Source organism: Rousettus aegyptiacus, unplaced genomic scaffold (genome assembly GCF_014176215.1).
Source record: "Rousettus aegyptiacus isolate mRouAeg1 unplaced genomic scaffold, mRouAeg1.p scaffold_m13_p_17, whole genome shotgun sequence".
NCBI lineage: Eukaryota > Metazoa > Chordata > Mammalia > Chiroptera > Pteropodidae > Rousettus > Rousettus aegyptiacus.
The window spans coordinates 41,057,836-41,081,349 of NW_023416292.1; the positions used below are offsets into that span (position 1 = coordinate 41,057,836).

The 23,514-nt window shown below is 35.0% G+C and overlaps 1 protein-coding gene across 3 annotated transcripts in view; it reads right to left on the reverse strand.

Moving 5' to 3' along the window:
* SNX7 (sorting nexin 7) overlaps positions 1 to 23,514 on the reverse strand; it is a 70,629-nt gene that overhangs the window by 6,156 nt on the left and 40,959 nt on the right. For all 3 annotated transcript variants that reach the window (XM_016127551.2, XM_036235156.1, XM_016127552.2), the window contains exon 8: positions 10,167 to 10,319. In XM_016127551.2, coding sequence (XP_015983037.2) covers positions 10,167 to 10,319 — 153 coding nt within the window. The remainder of the gene's footprint in view (positions 1 to 10,166; positions 10,320 to 23,514) is intronic.

A 23,514-nucleotide genomic window follows, 5' to 3' on the forward strand; every position in this document is an offset into this window, starting at 1 on the left:
AATCTCTTATTACTTCATCAAAGATGGTGACGATGTTGTGTCATTAGAAAAGATAAATGTCTCTTCATTTCTCTTAGTCATCCCTCAAGCAGATGGGACCAAGATTTAGGAAGAACAAATGAGGACAAAAATAGTGTTTCTATAGATAGAGTATAGATTCCAATGGAAGCTTCTACATTTAAGAATCAATACTTTCTCAAGCTGGTGGGATATGAAGAGATTCTGTCCCACAGCATGACTTCAGCAAAATCTCTTCCCTTCTCTGGGCTTGTTTCCACGGTTGCAGCATAAGAGGGCCTGGACTATATGTGTCCATTAAGTTTCATTCTGGAACTAAACGCGAAGGTTTCCAGAGGGTAATTATGGCCAAAAAGAAGCTGGCAAAGGAGATCACATATGATTTATAAATATGCCTTGCTCAGCTTGGCTTGACATAGTGTTTTGGAAATGTATCAAACGAAAAACTTTTACCTCGCCCCTCAGTATTTGATCTTTATAATTATCATTAAAAATAATTTCCAAAAATAAGATTCATAAACAAATGAGAAATATTCTCAATGGCTACTGTTATGATTAGCAGTCTATATTTATTGAAACCTTAATTACGTGCTAGGCACCGAGTTAAGGAGTTTGCTTATATTTTATCTATCTAGCAGCTTTGAAACATTTTTTTATATTGGCGATTTTCGGTTCAAGTGAAAAAGGTGGTGACTTAAGGGATCAGCTGGTTGAGACTCTAGAAAGATATTTATGAGTATGAAAGCTTTAAAATCATTTATTTTAGTGACTTACTGGGAATATTAAATGGTGCTTCTAGGACTTTTCTTTCATCTTTCTTTATTCCATTACACACACACACACACACACACACACACACACATACATACATATTAATATCCAAATAGAGCTATGATGTGGGTTCTACTATTTTTGGCGCTATGTAGATGAAGATACTGAGGCTCACTGAAATAAATAAAAGTCTTCAAGGTCTCTCAGCTCAGAGTCACAAGTTGTACCTGTCCAATGCCACTTCCTTAGCAACCATATGATAACTCCAACATAAAATTTAATACCTCCATAGGTAATGCTATCATGCTGTTCCTGGAATGGTTAATAGAAAATTTAGTTTCATCCAAATGACCACATAAATCAAGTTAACAAAATATTATTTATATATTTCTATGATAATAAAGTAAAGTAACCATAAATTTGCCTAAAAAACAATGATACTTATTATTATAAAATGTGACAAAAGCCAAACCTGACCACATATTTCTTTTAAAACCATAAATTTTCATATTAAGGTAAAAGTTGTTATGCTTCTAGTTTTTTTCCACTGATCTAAAAATACCTTTTAGTCAGTACCATGGGAAGTGTATCTCTCTTAATAAACTGAAAATAAGAACCATGCCTGAGTGTCCTCTGAGTATTTTAATGCTGTCTGAAATGATCTTGGGCACAGACGACATCACCCACACTTGAGAAAACACTGAAGCTCAAATACATAAACATCTCTATACGAGGCCAGTATCATTGCAAAATAAATCACATTATAAAAATTGTAGGCAGTGCCTAATATGAGGGCAATGAGGTGTGCAACATTAGTAACTGTTTTTTATCACCTAAACCTAAGATTCAAAACAGTAATGAAAACTTTCAGGAGCTGCATTTTAAAAAATTATGTAGCGTAATCAACACAGGAAGAAATTAGAAATGATATTGTTGGTAGATGCAACTTCTATTATTTTGCAACAGCTCAAAATTATTCATAGATTTTATTTTTCGAAAAGTCTAACTTTGGCTTCTAAGAGTTACCTGACAATTTATAATTTTAGAAATATCAATAACTTCAAAGTAACACGGTTTACATTTTTTCTAAATATTACTTTTACATACCTCTCAAGAATAAAAGTAACAAGTTACATTCGCAAATGACTGCAAGAGTTAATGCAAAAGGACTCATTAGCGACAAACGCCATCTTGTGGTCCATTTCTAAACATTATTTTATACTACTAGGCTCCATTTAAAAAAAAATACTTCATACTATTAGTCTGTAGATCTGTAATTCAAGATCTAGAGATAGAAAAAGCCCTTGACATCATTTATTCAGTTCTATTTATTTTTACACATGGGAAAATTGGGGCTTCGAAAGGTCTAATACGTTGGAAATCTTTATAAGAAAAATTAATACAAGAGCCAAAATTTGAATGTATATCTTTTCAACTCATATTTTTTCTATATTATCATTATTTTTGATTAATAACAATCCAGTTATATGAAGTGTGTCTACTTCAAACACCAAGCTTATCCGTGTTTGTTTAACCATACACTGAAAGGACTATTGTATTACTGGAAAATTATCAAGCTGCAGCCATGATGTTTACGTTCATTATTTTAAAGCATTTCATGTTTTCATGTTTTCTATTTTTATTTTCCTAAAGACTTGTAAGGAATATGTGTGGATGGGAGGTGGGGTAACAGAAAGACTATCGATACCTTTATTTGGCATAGAGAGAATATGGTTAATGACAGGAATCCTGATGTCCAACTTCAAATTTTTTTTATTAGTAAAACCATCTTCTTTTTCTCAAGCTCTTATATCATGCACTATGTATGTGCATGTTCACGTGCATATTTTAAATCATTTCTTTACAAGAATAACCATAGTATATAGTCTATCATTTATAAAGCACAATAAAAGTCCTTGATTCAGAAACTATATATTTTTAGAAATTATTTTACTCTAATATGCAATCTCCTATTCAAATCCCTGATTGACTTAACTGGAGAAAAACTTATCTAATTCAAAGGATGAGAAGAGACATATATTGTCTATGCTATGGCATAACTGTCCATTTCATACCTAAGATTAACTTTGTTTGTATAGATATTTGAGAAATATTATAGCACATATTATAAGAGATTGGTGGGCTTGTTTTTAACAGAAGTTTTTAAGAAAGCAGAAACCTGAAAAACAACAAAACCTTTAAGACGTATATGAAGCATAATAAAATATGTCCACAGTTATGTGGAAACATGGGCTGTATTATGGCTTTTAAATATGCAATTCAGAATAGAAATTCTTACTTAACAAAATAATAGAATAGTTAATTACATAATACTTTAGAATTCTAAAAATGACAAACACTTGACTTTAAAGTTTCCTTAGAATAAAAATGATACCCTGTTACATTTAAAATTCATTCTATAACTGTTTATATATTTTATATAACACTTGAACATTAACTAGATTATAAACTTTTAAATGAGAAAGGATAAGATTAATCATTAAATAATCAATAGTGTTGTCCTCTTTACTAAAAAAACAAAGGAGAAATATCCTAGGTATCCAGCAGATTGCCATTTCATGGCATTAAGAAGATAAAAACTTGGTGTTTTCCTTTTGGTAGAGATTATCATCCTTAAATGAATAGTCCATAGAAAAATTGTGTAACATTGCCTGAATTTGCTGATCCAGACAGTCAGGCTTCCAGTGAGTCCCTCCTAGTAAGAAAGTAGACAAGAATGTAATGGATTGGAAAATTTAATTGGTGTAAAAATGGATAGGTTGAGTAAATATCTAAGCGCTTTAGTCTCTCAGGCTGGTGTGTACGCTTTCCAGGAAATCTAATCTACACATAATAGGAATCTATTCAATCCTAAAGTGTATAATATAATATTCTTCAAAGAGTTCTTCTTTCCTGAAGGGCTCTGTTAGCACCATTGGGCCTAGGGATTAGGTCAGGTACCCGCTTTAGTAAATGTTATGAAGCATGACTGTTAAAAACGCCCTGATGTGGACTCAAAAATTCCTGTCTTAGATAACTCTGAATTATTCCAGCTCTCGCCAACTTCTATGTTCTTATGAGTAGGAAAGGGAGTTGAGTGAGACACACACAGTAACTTTAAAGAAAGTGTATGTTTACTCAATTTCATCCTAAGAAACTGTCAATGTAAAAATTAATTTAAATGGTTGGATACAGACCATCTATTATGCCACTGTTCCAACATTTCAAAGGAAAGCTTAAAAACTACTCATCATTTTGGGGATCAAAATTATACTAAATAACTCAAGGTGGGTAAATCCTCTACCACTCCCATCCTTCTCTCGAGGAAGGCTGCTCACAAAAATGTTGAGCTGCATTACATGGCGTGCTTCAGAAATTATAGAGGTTAACTGTTTTGGAAACAGGTGTCATTTTCCAGTAGCCCCCAAACCTTCTCTAAAGCTAATGTTAGTATTCGCCTAGCAAAGGACAGTGGCCTGCATATCTCCTGAGTGAGCAAAAGTCCATTGATCTTACTCAGCTTAGAACTAAGGGCTTCAACTAGAACGATGTAAGCATTGCTCTGGCCCTGGTGAAGGAACCACGTTCACTCTGTTCGTTGATAAAAGAATATGTATCGCCTTCTCTCTTGGGGCAGTGGATAGATGTTATTTTATTATCTCATCAAATATACTAGGTTTTAGTTGCCTTTTTATATTTGCCTAAATCTTTTAACTTATACTTTTGTTCTTCTTGATGGAGAAAACACGAGTGAAATAAAAATGAAGTACAGTAGTTCTGTTTTCTGTGTCCATAACATGGTTTCCATTAGGGATTCTTTTTACTGATTTTATTAGAAGTTATAAATTCCTAATTTTCTTCCTTCCAAAAAGGGCCTTTGCCTTTCACAGTCCATGGTCCACAAGTGTCATCATGTCTGATTCTTTAACTGCTTCACTCCTTTGACTTCTTAGAATTGGCCATTCTTCTTATGTCATGTGCTCTTTCAGAGTCTGTGACTTTGAAATTATAACTAACTTTTCAGTAATTTTTAAAAACGACTTCACTGAATTCTGGGGAATGTGACTAAGAATGGCCAGGGTTTCCTTTCCTTGCTTTGGTACTTTCTCCCCAGGTCTCTGTCATGTGACACAACAGTTCCTCTTTGTTGGATGAATTAAGCCCAGGAAGACTATTCCCTGCCATTGCTTCTTTTACCTCATAGAGATGAATACAAAATCCATAATTTATCTGAATCCCAGCTTTTTTTGAAAAAAATGAAGTTTCAGATAGAGATCTAAATGCCGCCCATCGGAATCTTGCTTGGTTGGCAGTTTTATAATCATTATCAATATAAATTAACCTTTTAAATTTGCAATGATCAGAAACTATCTTTACTTAGACCAGGATGCTGTAAATATTCACAACATTTACAAAATGTTCCAAAGTATGTGATATGCCATTGAATCTAAAGCAATTCTTTCACTAGAATTTATTTTATCTTTCCAAAACATAAGAAGGAATACATTTCTAAATAAATATAACTATATTTAAAGAACTTCTAAGACAGTGATCATCCATTACTTACTGCTATATTAATATTTTTAATTTCTCTAATTTTTAAATGGTCCGTAAAGAGCTGGATTTGGATTTTAGGAAAGTATTAGCTGTATTATTCATTTTGCTAGATGGTGTACCCTTGTCATAATTTTTTTTTCTTCATTTATCTTCCAGAAAATATAATTGTTATATTACACTATAATTGTTATTATACACTACAATTGATTTTTTGCTTCCTAGATTTTCATGTAGATACAATATTTATATTATCCAGTACTAACAGACACTTCTATTAAGTCTGTTCACTACGATTAAGGTAAATAAAACTAACTTAAGTATTCTACCATTAAAAAATTAATAAACTGTACAGCTTTCTTAAACAAGGAAAAATATATATGATTATAATGTGTTTATTTTTCCCTAATAAACTGTAATCTCCTTATAGCAAAATGTAATTTGAATTTGGACACTCTGTAGTACCTACCACATAGTTTTGACTAATAGACTCTTAAATGAATGATTTTCATGAGGCAATTTACATTCTTAGATAAGACTGATAGCATTTGAAATGAAGTCACCTCTGATCTAGTTATTTCTTGAAATTCTTAAAAAAAAGTTTTAAAAGTCTAATGTTCATAATTATTTTTAATAGTATTAGTTAAGAAAAAAAAACAAAACAAATGCTCAACTATTAGTTCTCTTCACTGATAAATGTATATTAACATGATGTATTATATGAAGATATGCCATTATATAGAAAAGTATTTTAAAAAGTTAAAAATATGGAAATCAAAATAATATATATCCACTATAATCATTATACACAATACATAAGTAACCATATATTTTTATGTTGACACATTCAGAAAGGGCCATGCAGAAATTTAAAATTATTTACATATGAACATAGCAAATTGTTTTTAAATGTACCACTCTCTAAGAGAAAAGGTTATGGGCAGTCTTTATTTCTTCTTTATATGTTAGTGTATAGCTTTTGTTTTTCTCATACTTGTTTGTTTTTAGCGTGCATTTATTGATTTTGTAACCAGAAAAATAAGGTTATGAAACAAGGACTCAATACACTAAAATTCTAAAATCAGGTTGCAAAGGAATAAATTATATTACTTTAAGTATTATGTTCACTTAATTACAAACTGATTTACTTGGCAAAAATTAACATTGTAATCTTTTCATGATTATGATATTAAAATTAAACTTTCAAAGAGTATATTTTTTTAATTTGTAATACCTACCAAGGATCACTTCCTTTCAAATCTCTTCACCGTCATCATAATCATCATCACTATCATCAACAACAATAACTACAAAAACAGATACTGCTTTGTACCTACTAGAAAACAATTAGAAAATTTCCATGCATCTTATCCAACATGGCATTTTTATGATTTTAGCATTCATTCATATTATAGCAAGAATTAATTTTCTTTGACTATTTAGGTAACAGTATATTTTGGAATTATTCACCCATTTCAATTGGATTTTGAGATTTATTGTTTTGGTATCCTTTTTTTTTTTAAGACTTGGTAGATTTAATCTTACTTATTGGTTGTACAGGACAAAATGGTAATAACCTCATTTTATCTATTAGCGTTTATTTGTAGGTAACTATGCTTCTATATTTGGTGTCAACTGTCTCCAACTAAATTCACACATCTAAGTACATTTCGATAGGACAATTGGCTTATATTTATAATCTTATTTTTCTCTATCACTCTGATATGTAAATTTTGTTATAAACAAGCTGTGACCATTTCACTTCATAAGAGAAGTCCAAAGGTAAATGTTTATACCCTATTTCATCTATCATACTAGAAACAAGCCCCTTTGGGGATTTATCTTTGCAAATGTTGATGAAAAAAAAAAACTATTTCCATAAATATGTGATTAAATTTTTAAAAGGAATGGAAAGATCCTGGAACATTTCACTTCCCTGTGTATTTGAAATATTCTGAAGTTAACAGATAACAGCAGACTGTTACTGTTTCAGGCCATAAGTCTGTGTGCTAATTAGGAAGCCTTGATTATTTAAAAGCTCCAACTTCCTGATTATGCTTGGACTGATGTGCCAAATCAGTTTAAAGTTATTCATTCAGGAAAAAAACCAACCAATAACTAAAGCTGTAGGGGTCTTTTGAAGTTATAATAAAGAAAACCAATAATTTCTGCAAATTTATATATCTAAGATGAAGTACAGGATACATATTTAGTAGCATTTAGAACTATAACTCACTTGGAGGAAAGCATTAAAAGCATAACATACTGATATAAATTGCTGTGAAGAAAAAAATTTGTGATAAGGCAATATGGCACAGAAATGCTAATTTAATTGTTTCTAAGAAAACAGTATTTTGTATAAATGGAATTCAATCTATGAGAATGACAGATATATGTATTTATGTGAGAAGTATAGCCAAAACCCAAATATTTCTATGGAATGGCTATGAACGGTCTCTTAAAAAATAAGAAGCTCTAACTTAGAAAAGTTTTGCAGACATTATCATTGAGAGAAAAACACAGTACGTGCCATTTGCCATATGACATTTTTTAATAGATTATTTCAGTTGATTGTCACAATGATCCTGTAATGTCCATGTAGACAGGTGCTATTATTAAGGGGAAGTGAAATTACTTCTGTGGATTTAAATAGTTAAATGGTAAAGAAGCCTATGGTGGTAAATGTGCTTTATTCAACAGAAATGTTTTAAATCATTTTAAAATCTGAGATTTGGGGAAATTCTTTTTAGATACTTGAATTAACTTAAGGTTGTTAATGTAGAATAAGAAATTAAGAAAGATAGAGAAAATAATCTTTCTAATTCCACCTACTAAAAAAAAAATCACTTGAACATGTCCACCAATCTCTAGCCAACTGCCATGAAGCCCCAGGCCAGTTCACACCTGTCTTTGCTGCTGTAACGTTTCCTGCCCATTCCCATCATGTCCCGCTTTGCCGCGCTCTGGCCCGTATAGGACCAGAATGATCTTTCTACAAGGCAAGTTTGAAAGATATTATCACTTCCTCACTCAAAACCCTTCAATGGCATTTCCCATTTCCCTTGGAATGAAACACAAAAGACAATATATAAGGCACTCTTCAGCCTAATGGGGTTCAGGACATGCTACCCCAAAATATGGCACCTTGTCATGTTGAATATTTTAAGCTGAAGGAGTTTGAGAAGCAGAAGCAGAGAGGTCACTTTGACCTTCTCCCAACCCTTTCCCCTAATGCAGGTCATAAAACCCTCACAGAGAGTTACTTTCTCTAACCCAAAGGACAGGAGCATCTTAACTCTGAAGGGACACCAAGGGGACTAACAAACAGGCCTTGCTGAGCTTCCCCCAGCTGGCTACACTTACCTCCCACTCCTTAGCCTGTGATCATTCTGCATGACTGCCCACTCTTCATCAAACCCAGCATAAAAATACTCAGCTCTGTCTCTTCTGATTTGCATTTTCTTACGAAGGCTCCAGTGTCATAAAGAACTTACATTAAACTAATGCTTTTCTCTAGGTTAATTGATCTTTGCAGTTTAATTGTCAGACCTAGCCAGGGACCCTTAGAGGATCGAGGAAAACTTTTCCCTTTCCTATAAGCCTCACTTTCAATTCAAATCTACTCCTACTTCATCCTTCAAAAAAGAATGTGTTCTCTCTCACTTTTGCGCACGAATTTTCTCTGCCTGGAACTCTCTCGCATCCTTATCTGGCTACCTCTTACTCATCTTTCGGATGTCAGCTTAAGCATATCCTGTGAACAATCTTCCTCATTCCTTCTGCATCAGGTTAGATGCTCCCGCAATGTCTTTCTATCCTGGAATTTATTATACTTTATTGCAGTCTTTTTACTCAATTAACTATTTTCCTCGCGGACTGCAACGGCATTGCCTGCATGCTGTGGTCTCTCCCGGGTCCAGCACAGTGGCTGGTGATAGATAGTAGGGATTCCAGTAGCTGTCGTTGAATGAAACTATCAATATCAGGTAATCTTTCAGAATATACAATGTTTTAAAGTATCTTTAAACTTATAGATATTATAGATTATAAAACTTAAAATAATTTTCCTAATGTATCAACACCATATGTTCATTAATTCAACTAGAGATAATGTTACAGATGTATGTTTAACATATATCTTCTAGGAAATGTTTAGAACATGCTGAATGAAGAAAGCGCCAGTATCGACTTCATTTAAAATAACTACCTTAGGGAACTGTTTGTTGTAAAAAATATAATCATCATTTGAATAGCAAAAGAAAAAGAAAAAAGAAAAGAAACCCCAGCATGTATCTTTGATTTTTTGAACAGCAATGGAAAGCAAGATGGGGATGGCAGGGACGTAGGGATAGGACATGAACTGATTTCCTGCCCATTCGAATCATTGTTTCTTGCTCACTTTGCAAACCTTTTATTACATAGAAAAGGGAGAGGAAAAGGAAATGAGATAGGAGAATCGTAAGGAAGCGTTATCGAATGCTTTTGAAGAATTCAAATCCATCCAAAACAAGAAAGTGAGGGGAAATCAAACCAAACCAAACGGTAGCATAATTCTCACGTCAAGCGCAGCTCAGATTAGGTGCTGGGGGCGAGCCGCGCACGGAGAAAACGGATGGCTCCTCCTGCACGCGAACATGTTCGTTTCAGGGCGTGGGCTCAGCGCTACTCTATTAACTGGCGACTCCACTGGCACTGAGCCACCAAGAGGCTTTTGAATGTGACACTTGGTTCCTTATTTAGACTCTTTCAACACAGGGCAGATAGAAAGTAAAAGAGAAGATAACTTTTTAAGTAGTGAAACAATATCAAATATCCCCAATTACCTGCTCATAATAGTGGACATTCGCCTCCGCCATGTCTGCGAACGCTGACTTGATATCGTTTTGCATATTTTGTTTCCATCTTTCCCAGTCTGCTTTCAGGGCATTATTAGCGCATTCCACTTTGTCTTCAAGTTTTCCTATCTCTTCTGTAAGCTAAATTGGATCACAAAAAAAGAGAAATTAATGTATGTATTCTTGTCATTAAGTGAAATCATTGAATCTAAGCTGAACATTGTATCAAAAACAGTTTAAGAATAACTTTTTTGAAGAGTCACCAGCATTTACTGTGTGTACAAACTTGGTAAAGTAAGAACCCTGATTCAGTGAGTAGCGGCGGCAGAGTTCTGAGGTCTGCCGCCCCGGCAGCTCTCTCAAACTTCAGGTGTCATTTCACTATTTATAAAACAAGGAAATTGAACTACAAGTTATCTCAAGATTCTTTTCCACTAACACTCACATTCTTCAAGCTCGTTGTTTTTCAATTGTTTTTAGCAGATTGCTCAATTAACTAGCATATTATGACTCCTGTATAGATTAGGTATTCCAAAATGAAGGTCAAAGGGCTCAGTTTGTCAAATTTCGCTCACATAGCTGGTAACAGAGGCAGGTTTATATCTCAGGGTGCCAAACGACAGCCTTAGTGTGACATTTATACCTCCTTCTCACTTCACCCACCAACTTTTGAGCATGTAATCCATCAGTCTATTGTTTTATATTTGGTATATTTATATTTACATAAATATTTATATACTTTTACACATTTTATATATAATTAGATTTATTCATATATTCAACATGTATTTATTAAGTGTTTTTCTAGGAGAGAAAGAAGATTTGTAAGCCATATCGGCACAGCGCTGGGATTAAGAAGACTGATAAATTAGAGTGACCCCAATTCAACTCTCACTTCTGTCTTTTACACGCTATGTGACATTGGGTAAGACTACCTGTTGAGGGCATAGTTTCTTCACCTATAAAATGAATCTAAAAATAACAATATTTATCACATAGGAATTTTTATAAAAAATTACATGAGATACTGAACATTAATTAATTGTACAGTGCCTGACAATTTGCCTATTATTATCACCACCACCACTACCACCACCATTACTATCAAGTAATCATCATAAATTGTTGATGAAATTGAAGCTGATTCCCTATCCTCTTCCAGTATTTTGGTCTCTGGAAATATGTCATTTCTCTTCCAAAGTCTAGGTCTTAAGTCAATTTCTAGTGCTATTTCTTAACTTAGTCTCACCATTGTGGAAGATGATGCATATGCTTTAAGTATATATGATAAATTCTTGACATTTTTTACACTTATATCTGAGGGTTTTTTCCTTTGATCATTTCATCATTATCTTGGTTAGAATATGAGAAAATAGTCATTAGGTATTTCCTCACTCTGAATCATCTTCCCATAATTTAATTCTAGAAAACATTAATTGATAATAAGCATAAAACACCTAATTCAAATTAAAAATGATCTAGACTCTATCTTTCCTAACCATTTACAAAAGCATAATATTATTAGATGTCCTTTCCCTTAGCTGCTTCATTTTTAGCAAGTTCTTTGATACAAGGAACTATGACTTCAGATGGTGGCGTCCAGCCTCTGAACATACACACTCAGTAAAAGTTAACTGAGCTGGGAGAATAGGATGGGTTCAAACCCTGGCAGGCCAAAGAAGCCCCTCGAGCCACACAGTGGGTGCCAATCAACTCAGGTTCACTACCATAAAACAGTGTGGAGAAGGCCCAGTTAAAAAGGGATTAAAGCTTGAATAATTCCTTTCACAAATACTGGACGTGATCTGGCCCTCTGTTGGCGGGAACACTGAAGAAGCAGCAGCCTCCCCCCAAACCCCCAGTAAAATGTTGTAATATCAGAATAAGTAATAAAAGATTGTAAGCTATTTAAAAAAGATTGATACTTAACGGCATGACTAATGGGTAATTTCTAGCTTCGGTTATATATAGCTAGAAATTAGCCACAAAGTTAAATGAAAACCATGACTATCAAGGGTTCAGGCCAACAAAACAGTGTCCTTCTCCAATAGTGAGTCCCTACTACAGACCAGTTACAGCAGCTATAATAATGACCGTTTGTCACCTTTCTGCCAGGGGCCACTGCATTAAGCTATCTATTTTCCATACATTATTTCATTTAATCTGCATAATAATGTTATGAATTTGGTATTATTATCTTCCTTTTACAAGCTGGAAAACCAGAAGAAAGAAATGAAAGAGGTCACATAGCTTTTTGTGGCATAATAGAGAGTCAAACCAAGGGCTGCCTGAGTCGAAGCACATGCTTGCCCGTGGCTCCCAAGGTTGGACTGATTCACCTCTTACCTCGAGGAGTTTTTAATCTGTTAGAATACAGATATGCAAAAAAAAAATAAAACAAAAACCAAAGGTTATAATAAAAGCAGAATGTGATCTATACGATAATGGAAGAAAAAATTAAAGTGGTATAGAAAGCTAAAGAATGAAGGATTCATTCTGACTGGGGAAGGGGACACTTTGATTGTTAATTCAGTAGACAAGGACCGGGACAAGGAAACATCTGGATGAGGAGATGGCATAAACAAGACCACAGAGATGGTATGCTATGGAATGCGACAGAAGAATGGAGAAGAGGTAGGTTTAGAGTCCAGAGGTGGGCAAGGAGACGGGGGAACACAGCTGGACAGGCTGAGTGCAGACTGTCCACTAGAGGGTGTAAATGACATGAGCAGGAAACACATTCTGCAGGAATTAGTGAACCTTGGAAAGTTTTGACCAGGGCAGACCTTTACTTCAGACAGATTCCTGAGTCAGAGATAGGCAGGAACAGATAAAAGAGAAAGAGAGGAAGAGGGGAAGGAAGGAAACCAGTTCACCTGTGTTGGAACTATGGAGACAACAATGAAAGGTGATGAAGAGGATTTGGTTCATTCCCACTCACCACTCATCCTGCAGCATTCACTCGGCAGCCGTCTAGTCCGTGCTAGCAATTAAGATGGAGGGTAAAGAAATGACCTTGCCCTCAAGGACTCATGCTCAAGGGGGAAAATAAAAAGCAACTCAATAAAGAAAATGTGAAGGGCATTTCCCGTAAAGCGAATAGCAGGTGTGTAGTTCTAGAAGCATGCTTACTTTGAAGTTTCTGAAAAACTACAGGTAGTTCATTAAGGTTGGCATTTAGAGTGTGAGGAGGGGAACAGCAAAAGGTGAGGAAAGAGAGGCAGGCGGCTGCCAGGTCCTGAAGAGGATTCCATGAGGGCATTTGGGTTTTAATAGAAGATGAATGGAATCACTGAAGGAGCGTAAGGGGAGGGTGCAGAGGTAACAATCAGATTCCAGATGCCAGATACTGAGAGCAGAGGGAGATCAAAATGCTAGGAGGCAGAATCAGTAGGATTTGGTCATTGTCTATATGTGAGCATTGGCAGAAAAGTAAGTACTGCTGATCAGGTTAACTGGAAGAACAGGGGGGATGGAGTGAGATGGGGAAGGACGGCCTGGAGGCAACCGCGACAGTCCTGCAGGGTGACGCACACTTCTTCATAAACGTTCAAAACCACTCGGCTGCACGCAGGGCATCCAACACGTTTTGGAGGTCAACAGTTCTGATTACCTTTAAGTTCTGAAACTTCCAAAGTGACTTTGCCATAGTTATTTGGGTGGTTTGGGCAAGTTTGGAAGTGAGGTGGCCATACTAATTACATGCAAGCACAGCTGACTATTTTAAATAACGAAAAATTGTAGAGCTTTTTGTCTGAGGAAGAGAAGTAAAACTATAAGCAAACTACCCAGAGCAGTGTTTTGTATCTCAGAGCAGTTGCTGTGCAGTTCTAATCTTTTGGTAAGACCACTCTTAATTATCTGTCCTCCCCCTGCCCCCCAATTAGAGTTGACATTCATTATCACTGATAGACCCTGAGCTCTGAGGTCCCATACTGACTATGTGATCTTAGATGAGTTCAGTTCCTTAATGGGCTGCTTTTTCAATCGATAAAATGAGGGAAAAAATCTACTTCACAGAGTTGTTTTGAATGTGTTAGCAAAATGCCTGGGACGTAAGCATTTAGCACACGTTAGGGTTGGAATGGTACTCGAAAATAATTACAAAAGAATAATTATTAGGGTCTCAGAACTGTCCTGACTTTATCTTCCCAATCACTCACTTGTATCTTAGGGAATCCTTACTGAGGACCTGCGTAAAAAAGGAACGACAGTCACAGGAGAAACAAAGAGATACTTTATTAATAACTCAGAAAGCTCCCCCAGACTCCCAATGGTGTTGGTGGCCGGACTGCACAGTGTCCAGACCAAAAAGTCTATGCAAGGACATTCCATCAGGCCCTTCTCCGAATTAGATGGGCACAGCCAAGAAGTCCAGAAATTACCTCCATTTTAGCGACCTGGGTTACTTTGTCATATCAATAAATTATTCCACTCTAATCCAAGGAATATCAGTATTTTGCCAATTATGGATGATAAAATTTTAAAATAAAAAATGCAAATGGACATTTTCCCCCTGATTCAGAGGGTACGTTAGAGCATGCTTCCTAGTAACTAAAAATCCTGTCCAGCATCGAAGATGCACTATACTTTCAAATATTCTCTTAGGCCTTTAGTCTTTCTTATTTAACTGAGATTAGTGATTACTTTTTAGAAACTATATTAGTTCATTTAACGACTATTTGTTGAGCACTCATTATGTGCCAAGCACCATGCTGGCCATGGTGCTCCTATGGGAAATATTCTCTTTCTTTTCTCATTCAATTATTTGCATACTGATTTTATAGAGGCAAATCTTTACTTAACATCTGGAAGTTCTCTCAATTCTGATATAATTTCATGATGAGACCAAAATGGAACACCTTAACTAGTGTGTTTCTCAGACTGGGGTTCCTCTATCTACATGAACACTCAGGGCTTCTCTAGAGAATTACCAAAGTCATGAATAAATATGCCATAACCTTGTTATAGATGCTTCTCAGAGGCCAAATAAATTTTTTTTTAAATTAACAAACACAAATATATTACAGAGTAGTGATAGTCACATGAAACTTAAGAACTTGCAGGCATACACTGGTCACTGACGGGTCTCCCTCAGACTACTGGGGTACATGGTCCAGCTCTCCTATTCCAAAGAAAGCAACCGCTTTTGGTAAAAATGTCTGAACTACACACGACATGAAAATATGTGTCAGAAACAAATCTACTCGACTGCTGAACTATATATTTAATAAATAATTAATACACTTGGCACGCTAACTCTAGGGGAGTTATGATTACCAACAGTTTTGTCAAAGTATCATCTATAGAAAAATTACAGATCGAGAAAGCAGCTTCCTCGCAGTCTATTTCTGCAGGAATAGCTGCCAAGATGATGGAAGAAAGTATCAGTCAAACTTTTTCCAATACAGTGCCGCTGAACAGTGATTGAAGAGGAGTTTCATTTGCCTCTCTGAGAAAGAACCACCTTTGCTGACTATTTAATCGAGCATCCTTCATCACTTATCCCTGATATTATAATCTAGAACTGATGACGAGTAAGCACCCCTTCTCCTCACCCTCTGACCGTCTGTTTACAAGCACAGCAGTAAGGCCATGTGGGCAACACAATTAATAGTAAGAGTTTCTCCAATATGATGACTGAGCCCATGACGTCTAAGCAGCTATGAGGGTCTGATCCTAATGTATTTTAGGAAGAGTATTTTCCTGCATTAACAAATAATGGCAAACTCACACAAATTATTCTAGCATGTAGAAATTTATGATGCCAGCATGACCTTGATCGAAAAACTGACATTTTGGGTACAAGCAATGGTAATTACAAATCATTCTTCCCCCTCCCCCAGCTTTATTGTGTATGTTTGGAGTGTACAAAATGATTACAAATAATTCTTATTCAGAAATATAGATACAAAGGTCCTTAAAAACTGGGCAAGCCAAATTCAGCAAGGACTATGTTGATTTTACTCCAGGGATCCAAGGATGATTAAAATGAAAAAATATCAGTGTAAACACCACATTAAGTGCATAATGCAGAAAAATCATACAATTTTATTAGTAGATATACAAACCATGCAATAAAATTTGACATCCACTTATGAATCAACCGCTCATCACATAGAAGTAGATAAGAACTGCCTCAACCTGATTTAAATATATATATGCATATATGTGTGTGTATACACACACACACACACACACATATATAACTATAGCAAACATCATTACTAATGGAAAAAGTCTTGAAGGCATTTACTTTAGAATCAGAAATAATACTAGGATGTCCCAGTACAAATAAAATTATAATGCATTTTCAGCCATTTCAATAAGAATTAAAAATGTTAATAAAGTATAGCAATTGAACAAATGAGACAAAACTATCAATATGTACCCATGATAGGGTTTTCTACAATAGTAAATCCCAAAGGGTCTATAAATTATCTAGAAGATTGCTAGATATAAGATAAATATGCTAAAGTAAAATATATTTATTTCTAGTCTCTAGCTATAAAGTTAGAAAATAAAATTTTTTAATTTATAATTTATGACAAATACAAACAAAAAGTGAAGTAGTTAGGAATAAACTTATCAAAAAATGTAGAAGACCTTTTTGAAAAAGCATTTTTTAAAGCTTATTAAGATATATCAAAGAAGACTTAAATAAATAGTGAGGTATCTGAAAAATCATTCTATTTTAAATCTTCTAGTTAGTTTTCTTTTAATTTCAGCTTAACTATCAGTTCCTCAGATAAGCCTTCTCAAGACACCATTTTTGTACAAAGTAGATTCTTTTTAGCTATCTCAGCCCACTGTTCATTTCCTTAACATTAATAAGAATTATTTGTCTGTGTACTTTCCTATTGAAATTCAAGCTCTACTGGGTTGGGGGGCACGTATCTATCTTTTGACCATATATTCCCAGTGCCTTCACTAAGTGGGAATTTGATAAATATTCGTGGAATAAATGAATAATTTTAGAAAAGTAAAATATTACTAATGAATCTAGGTTTGTTTCCCTACTAGCTTTCCAAGGTTTATTTCTTTATATTTTAAATACCACAGAAACTTAAAATATGCCTATACCTAACCCTAAAGGCATAAATCACCAAAATTTTTGAGCAAAACAAAACAATTTGAGGATGATAGCTATTCTTACTTAAAAATAATCTTCATTGTTTTCTTTTTAAAATGGCTTCTCTATTATTTCCTTTTATGGAATAAAATCAACCATTCAATCTATTTATTCAAATGCTAAAAATTTCTCTCCATAATCAGAAAAGCTGAGAAATTATCATTTCGAAAAGTTCTTGAAAATAATATACCTAAATAAAAAGATTTAGATTGTCACTCCATCAGAAGACAATAGAAAATTCCAAAATTCAATTTTAATCTGACAGCTACCTCTTCTTAACAAGTATTAATTAAATTGCAGGGGAGAAATAAGAGAGCTCTTAACAATAAAATTATATTATTTTCTGATCTGTGAGAGAGGTAAGATGTGTCTTAAGAAATTAGATGCTTGATTATACAAAGCTGCTCAGGCATACATGTGATTACTAAGTAGTACTTTTTTTTATATATACTTCACAATGCATACTTTTCTTAAAAAGTAGAAACCTCTCTCTCTGAAATCCATTGCCTATTTTGTTATCCAAATGTAACTTGTTCAGTAAAACACAATGCATTTTCTAAAAATGACAAACCGAGTCATAAAATACGACAAATGTTGTTGACACATCACCTTTCAAATCAGCACCTCCAACACCATTAACATCTCTTTAAAAAAGAAGAATCATGATTTCCTATTACATTGGAGGCAACAAAAAGCTAGGTATTTAAATGGCCCATTTTAGGAAACACAGCCTTCTTCTTTGAGTCCTCTGTGCAACAGAGGCACAAAAAACATACATTCAATGAAAGAGAATTCATTTCTTTCTAGGTGCTTCAGTGAATCTATTAATGCATATTTTTCAGAAAGAATGATGTACCACCTTTAAAAAATCAAGGTCTTTTAACCCTCTATATACGATAATTTCTTGTATTTGATTCTGAAGAATATAATGTAAGCTTAGAAAAGCAAGACTACATTATCATTAGGTTGTACTGAGGTCAGAAAGTATTTTGAAGCCAAAATCTAAACTTATTTATTTTACTGGCCTTCACATGCTATACAATTTTCTGTCATGTAATATTTTTATTGTAGTCAGTGCTTAACCAAACAACATCTCACACGTTATCTCATTTAATTCTCAAATACATCTATAACGTAAATATTATTTTTCCCATTTTACCAGTAAAAAAAGTAACCAAACCCAGGTTTTCTACCTTGTGAGCCAACTCTCAGGAAAAAGCTTGCTTTTCAAAGCCTAGAAATATAATAAATCAAAACGTACCTAATTTAGAGATATGGCACTATGCTAGAATAAAAACTACTGGCTCTATTCTTTGTGGAAATATGATTTTTTTTTTATTTTTAGAAGTACTATTTGGAAGATTCATACTTTAAATAATATGTTTTATGATACCATTATATATTCTCTAATATATTATTCTTTTATACTTTCTTCCTCTAGCTTATCAAAATTTTTACTGACACAAGCTCTAGATTATTAAACATTAATTCATCTTCAAAAAGTTTTTCTTCCAAGTAAGCATTATTTCTGCATGTTCGTGAATAAAGAATAATTAATGTCTGATTATGGTTGCAGGTTAAGTAACAGTGAATCAAAGTCCTCACCAGGCTTCAGACTCCCAGTGTGCTACTGCGCTAAGCACAATCAAATATTTATTGAGTGCCTGGGCAGGGCCAGGAGTGAAAGAGATGTGTAAGACAGACCCTCAGGACATATTTCTTATTTTAAAAAAGTTTAAATTAATAGGAAACTGAAGGGATAAAGGTATTTATTTTGAGTTCCTATGTAGGACAGATGTTTAAACTATTATATGTATGGCAGGCAAAATTCCACAAACCAAACCACAAATCCACAAGGACACCATACGTAGAATTTCTTAAATTCTGAGAAGAAATGACTGGAATTTTAAACTACCCCTTTTCCTCATCCATCTGTTACTTTTTCTGTTGCAGTTAAGACAGTGGAGAAAAATGTTCCTAGAAAAAGACACAGCGCTTACAACCTTTCTCTAGAAAATCATCTATGATACTGTTCCACTGCCTCCCTTTCTGCAGCCTTTCATTGTCTTTGCCCTCCATCCGACCTCGCCCCTCGCCAGCAGACACAGGCTTATTCATTAAAACTGTAAGGTTATGTGTTCTTTTGCAAATCAACAAACCTTAATATGCAAGAACTCCCCTAAGTAAATTTCATGGGTAAAAATTTTGGAAGTGGTACAATTTTTCCACCTTTTTCAAATATCTCCTGACCAATTTTCTGGGTAAGTTAACACGAATTGGTTCAAGTCTGTGTTCACAACAGACATGCTGGTGAGCATTTTTTTTTTTTGTCACAAATATGTTATTACAAATGTGTTGATCTTTGAGATGAGTTGAGATATTTTACCTCTAGTTCTTATTTGTTTTTTATTCCCTATTAGACTTAAGATGGCTTTCAAAATTATACTGTACAACTAGTTCAAAGATATTAAGTAGATAAAGACATTAGTGCAAAGGGAAAATAAAAGTAGGGAAAAAACAAGGCAAAGTCAGGGGTTAGGTATACTTGGCAGACAGACGTGGGTGAGAATGGTGGCTCTTAATGGTCCAGTAACTAACATAAAGTGTGAGATAAAGCGTAGGCAGCATCAGGGATAAAACTCAAGATGTGTTACACACTGAAAACAAGTTAATGGCTCAGAAGAAGTTAAATCCTATTGCTGGTGTGTACCCATTAAGAAATGTCTCCAGAGTCCTCATCAAGAAAAAAATATAACGACATAACAGTCAGTGCTGCTGATGCTTATCGTAAAGGGATTTATGATTTTCCTTCTTAAAATGTCTCTTAATATAGATCAGTAGTATAATACTAACTGTAGTTTAGTTAAAATAATTATGTGGCGTCCAAACACAACTTTTTGATGGTGTGTTTAAGTTCAGATACATTTTAAAGTACTCTTTCAATTGCCTGGAAAGGCTCACTATTTAGATCAAGCTAATTGCTGCCTCATTTAAAAAAAAAAAAAAAACAATTTGAAGGTGTAACCTTCAAAATCAGATATCGCTTTCCAAACTTTGATATAGAAGAATGAAATGCACAATATATAATTTAAAGAAAGTTCCTGTAATATTGTTGATAAAAATGTTTACAATGCAACCCTGGTTAGGCACTGGACTGAGTTTTTCTGTGCTGATTTAACAACGTGGTAGGGAAGATATTACCCACAACTTTTATAGTTCAGGAAACTAAAGCAAGGAGAATGTAAGTAACTAGACCAAAACCACAAAGGCACACAGTGCTGTGGTTGAAATCACATGCAACTCTGTAATTGGGTTTAGGACCTTATCCCGAACACTTTTCAGAGACTGCTCTGCTTGGAAGTGCCAGGGGCATGACAGAGGGAAAAAGTAATATGGTAAGTTCCACATAGAGATCCCAGGCTCAATAGACTCATTCATAGGGTAGACATAATTTTTTTGCTAGTTAATCAAATATTCATTATTATCCTTTATGAGCCTATATAAATAGGAGCATGTGAATAATTTTTCCTACTGCACAAACCAGTGACGCCCTGAGCAAGAGGCCTGCCAGTGAAGGTCTGGAGGGAGAGGAATCCTAGGAACTACCTTGTTCTGGAAAGAGAGGCTGCCGAGGAACTTCTCGGTTACAGCATCACTCATTCGCCCACCCCGAATAGACGATAAAGAAGAAGAGAGAGCAAAACAGATATTAGGGAATGAGGTATATATAGAAAGGAATAAATAAATTTGTAAAAAGGTCAGGAGAGAGAGATAAGACAACAAATATCTGAGAAAGAGTAGAGGCATCCTCTGCCCTCTACCACAAAAATAAGCGGTGCCAATGTTATTTCTTTAAAGCTTAGAGAGAAGGCGATGCTGCAATCTGCACCAGTTAGTCCACTACCAAGAACACTCGAAGATTAATAACCACTATTTGAGGATAAGAGTAAAATATTGGTTCAAAAATAGCAAGTCGCACAGAGCAAGGACTAGCTTGAATAAATTTGGTATCTGTTTATATCTACTGAATGTGGCTACATGCAAATCCAGACTATAATGATCTCAGGAAAATGCGTTTTTTTTTTGCTCACATAAATACACTGCTAAACAGCTATGGCATTATATCTAGATCCAACTCTCAGATTCTGTGCACATATTGCTAAATGTCAGATGTATTCATATTCATTTATATTCGAATGCTGCTTTGAGTGGAAAACTATAAATCATCCATTCAAAAATAAAAATAAAAATAAAATTGATATGCAGCATTATTTAGCACCACAGATGAACCTTATTTATCTTACAGTTAAGTGGTGAAGTGAATAAGCATTTTCAAACAGAAGCTCTGACTCTGAAAACTTATAACTGCAGAAACCACAAGTTTCTCCAAATATCGGAGTTTTCCTCACAATCTACTTATTGTTACACCTTTATCTCCACAGTAAGAAATTCCTTTACTTTGACTGAAGAGTATCTATTTCACTGAATACCTTCTTTATTGGAGCACATAATACAACTCTCAGTTTCTCTCAAAATATTTTATTATCTACACTTATCTTAATCATTCTGTATCAAGCTGTTTTCAGAAATGCCTCATAAATGAAGAAGTGCTTTAAAAAGTTGAATGAATTAATAAATACATCTTTTAGTTCATCTGACTGGTCCAGTTATCTACAAACAGCCAAAGCTATATAAAGTCCCTTTCCTTCTCCTCATCAGCCATCAAATATGACAAGGATCAGTCATGGGACCTGTTTTTTTCTCCTCCTTTAGTGACCTCAACAAAATCTCATCTCTTTAAATACTGTCTATCTTCTAGAAACTCCCAAATATCTAGTTCCAGATGGAACTCTTCCCGATCTCTGGATTTTTTTTATGGATTTTTAGACTTAACTCCCTCCTCAGCATCTCCACTTGGGGATCTGATAGGCACATCATCAGCTCTATACGTCCAAATCTGATTTCTTCATCTTGCCCATTGAACCTGTTCTTTCCAGTCTTCTGCATCTCAGTTAATGCAAACTCTTACCTTCCAGTTGCTCAGCCCAAAACCCTCAGTATCACCCTTCCCTCTCCATCTTGTCCTCTCACAATCCATAATCCACCAAATAGTGAACAGCTCTACTTTCAACATATACTCGGAATCTGACCACTTCACACCCCTCCCGCCCTGGTTCAAACTATAATGTCTCACCGGGACTGTTAGAGCTAGTCTCCATCTCCCGCGTTCTCCCACCCCATGCGCACGCCACATACACATCATCTTTGTCTTTTCCAAGCACAGTAATTGCTTCATAACTTAAGTCTGACAGCGTTATTATTCTCCTCCTATCTCACTGACACCAAACCTTATCAGGCCCTATGCGATCTGACCTCGTTTCTCACAACTCTTCGGCTTGCTCGTTCCATTCCGGCAACACTGGTGTTGCTTGTCCTGAAGGTGTGGGCAGACTTGCAATTTGCACTTACTGTTCCCTCTGCCTGAAATGCTCTTCTCCCAGGTGTTCTTGTGGTTCAAGACCTCACCTCTGTCAGGTCTTACCTAATCATCTTCTTGGTAAGACCTTCCCTGACCCCTATATTTTAAACTGCATTGCTCCCTAATACTCCCTCTTTTCCACACTTACCATATATGTCAATAGTCTATAAATTTTAACTAGTTCTTTATTTCTTATTGTCTCTGTACACTAGAATGTAGGCCTATCTTGCTGACCACTATCTCTCTGGCACTTGGAATAGTGTCTTTCACATGGGAGGTATTCAATATTGTTGAAAGGTTTCGTTGAATATCGCTACATTAAAAGTCATCTTATCATGACACAGAGTCGCACATAACCAATTCTTCTTCTTCTCTCTTTTATATAGTATAAGCTAGAAATGTTAAGAATCACTAACAGCTTGAAACATTAGCTGCCCCTCATTCTTCAAGCGCTGGGGAGTCATCTTCCACCTACATGTCTCTCAGATTTGCTCTCCTCTACTGCCACCTCTTCACAGTCCAGGCTCTCACTGGAGCCAGTCTGTCCAAAGAATAAAGTCCGCATTCCTCATCCTGACCAGTAACAAGGGTCCCCTCCCATGTGACTGCAGCCTCATCCCTCGCCTCCCCCATACCTTGCTGTCTACACATCAACCTGCTTTTCTCAGGTTAGCATGCTTTCTGAGCTTTTACTGCTACTTTTCTTCATACTCACTCTACATGAA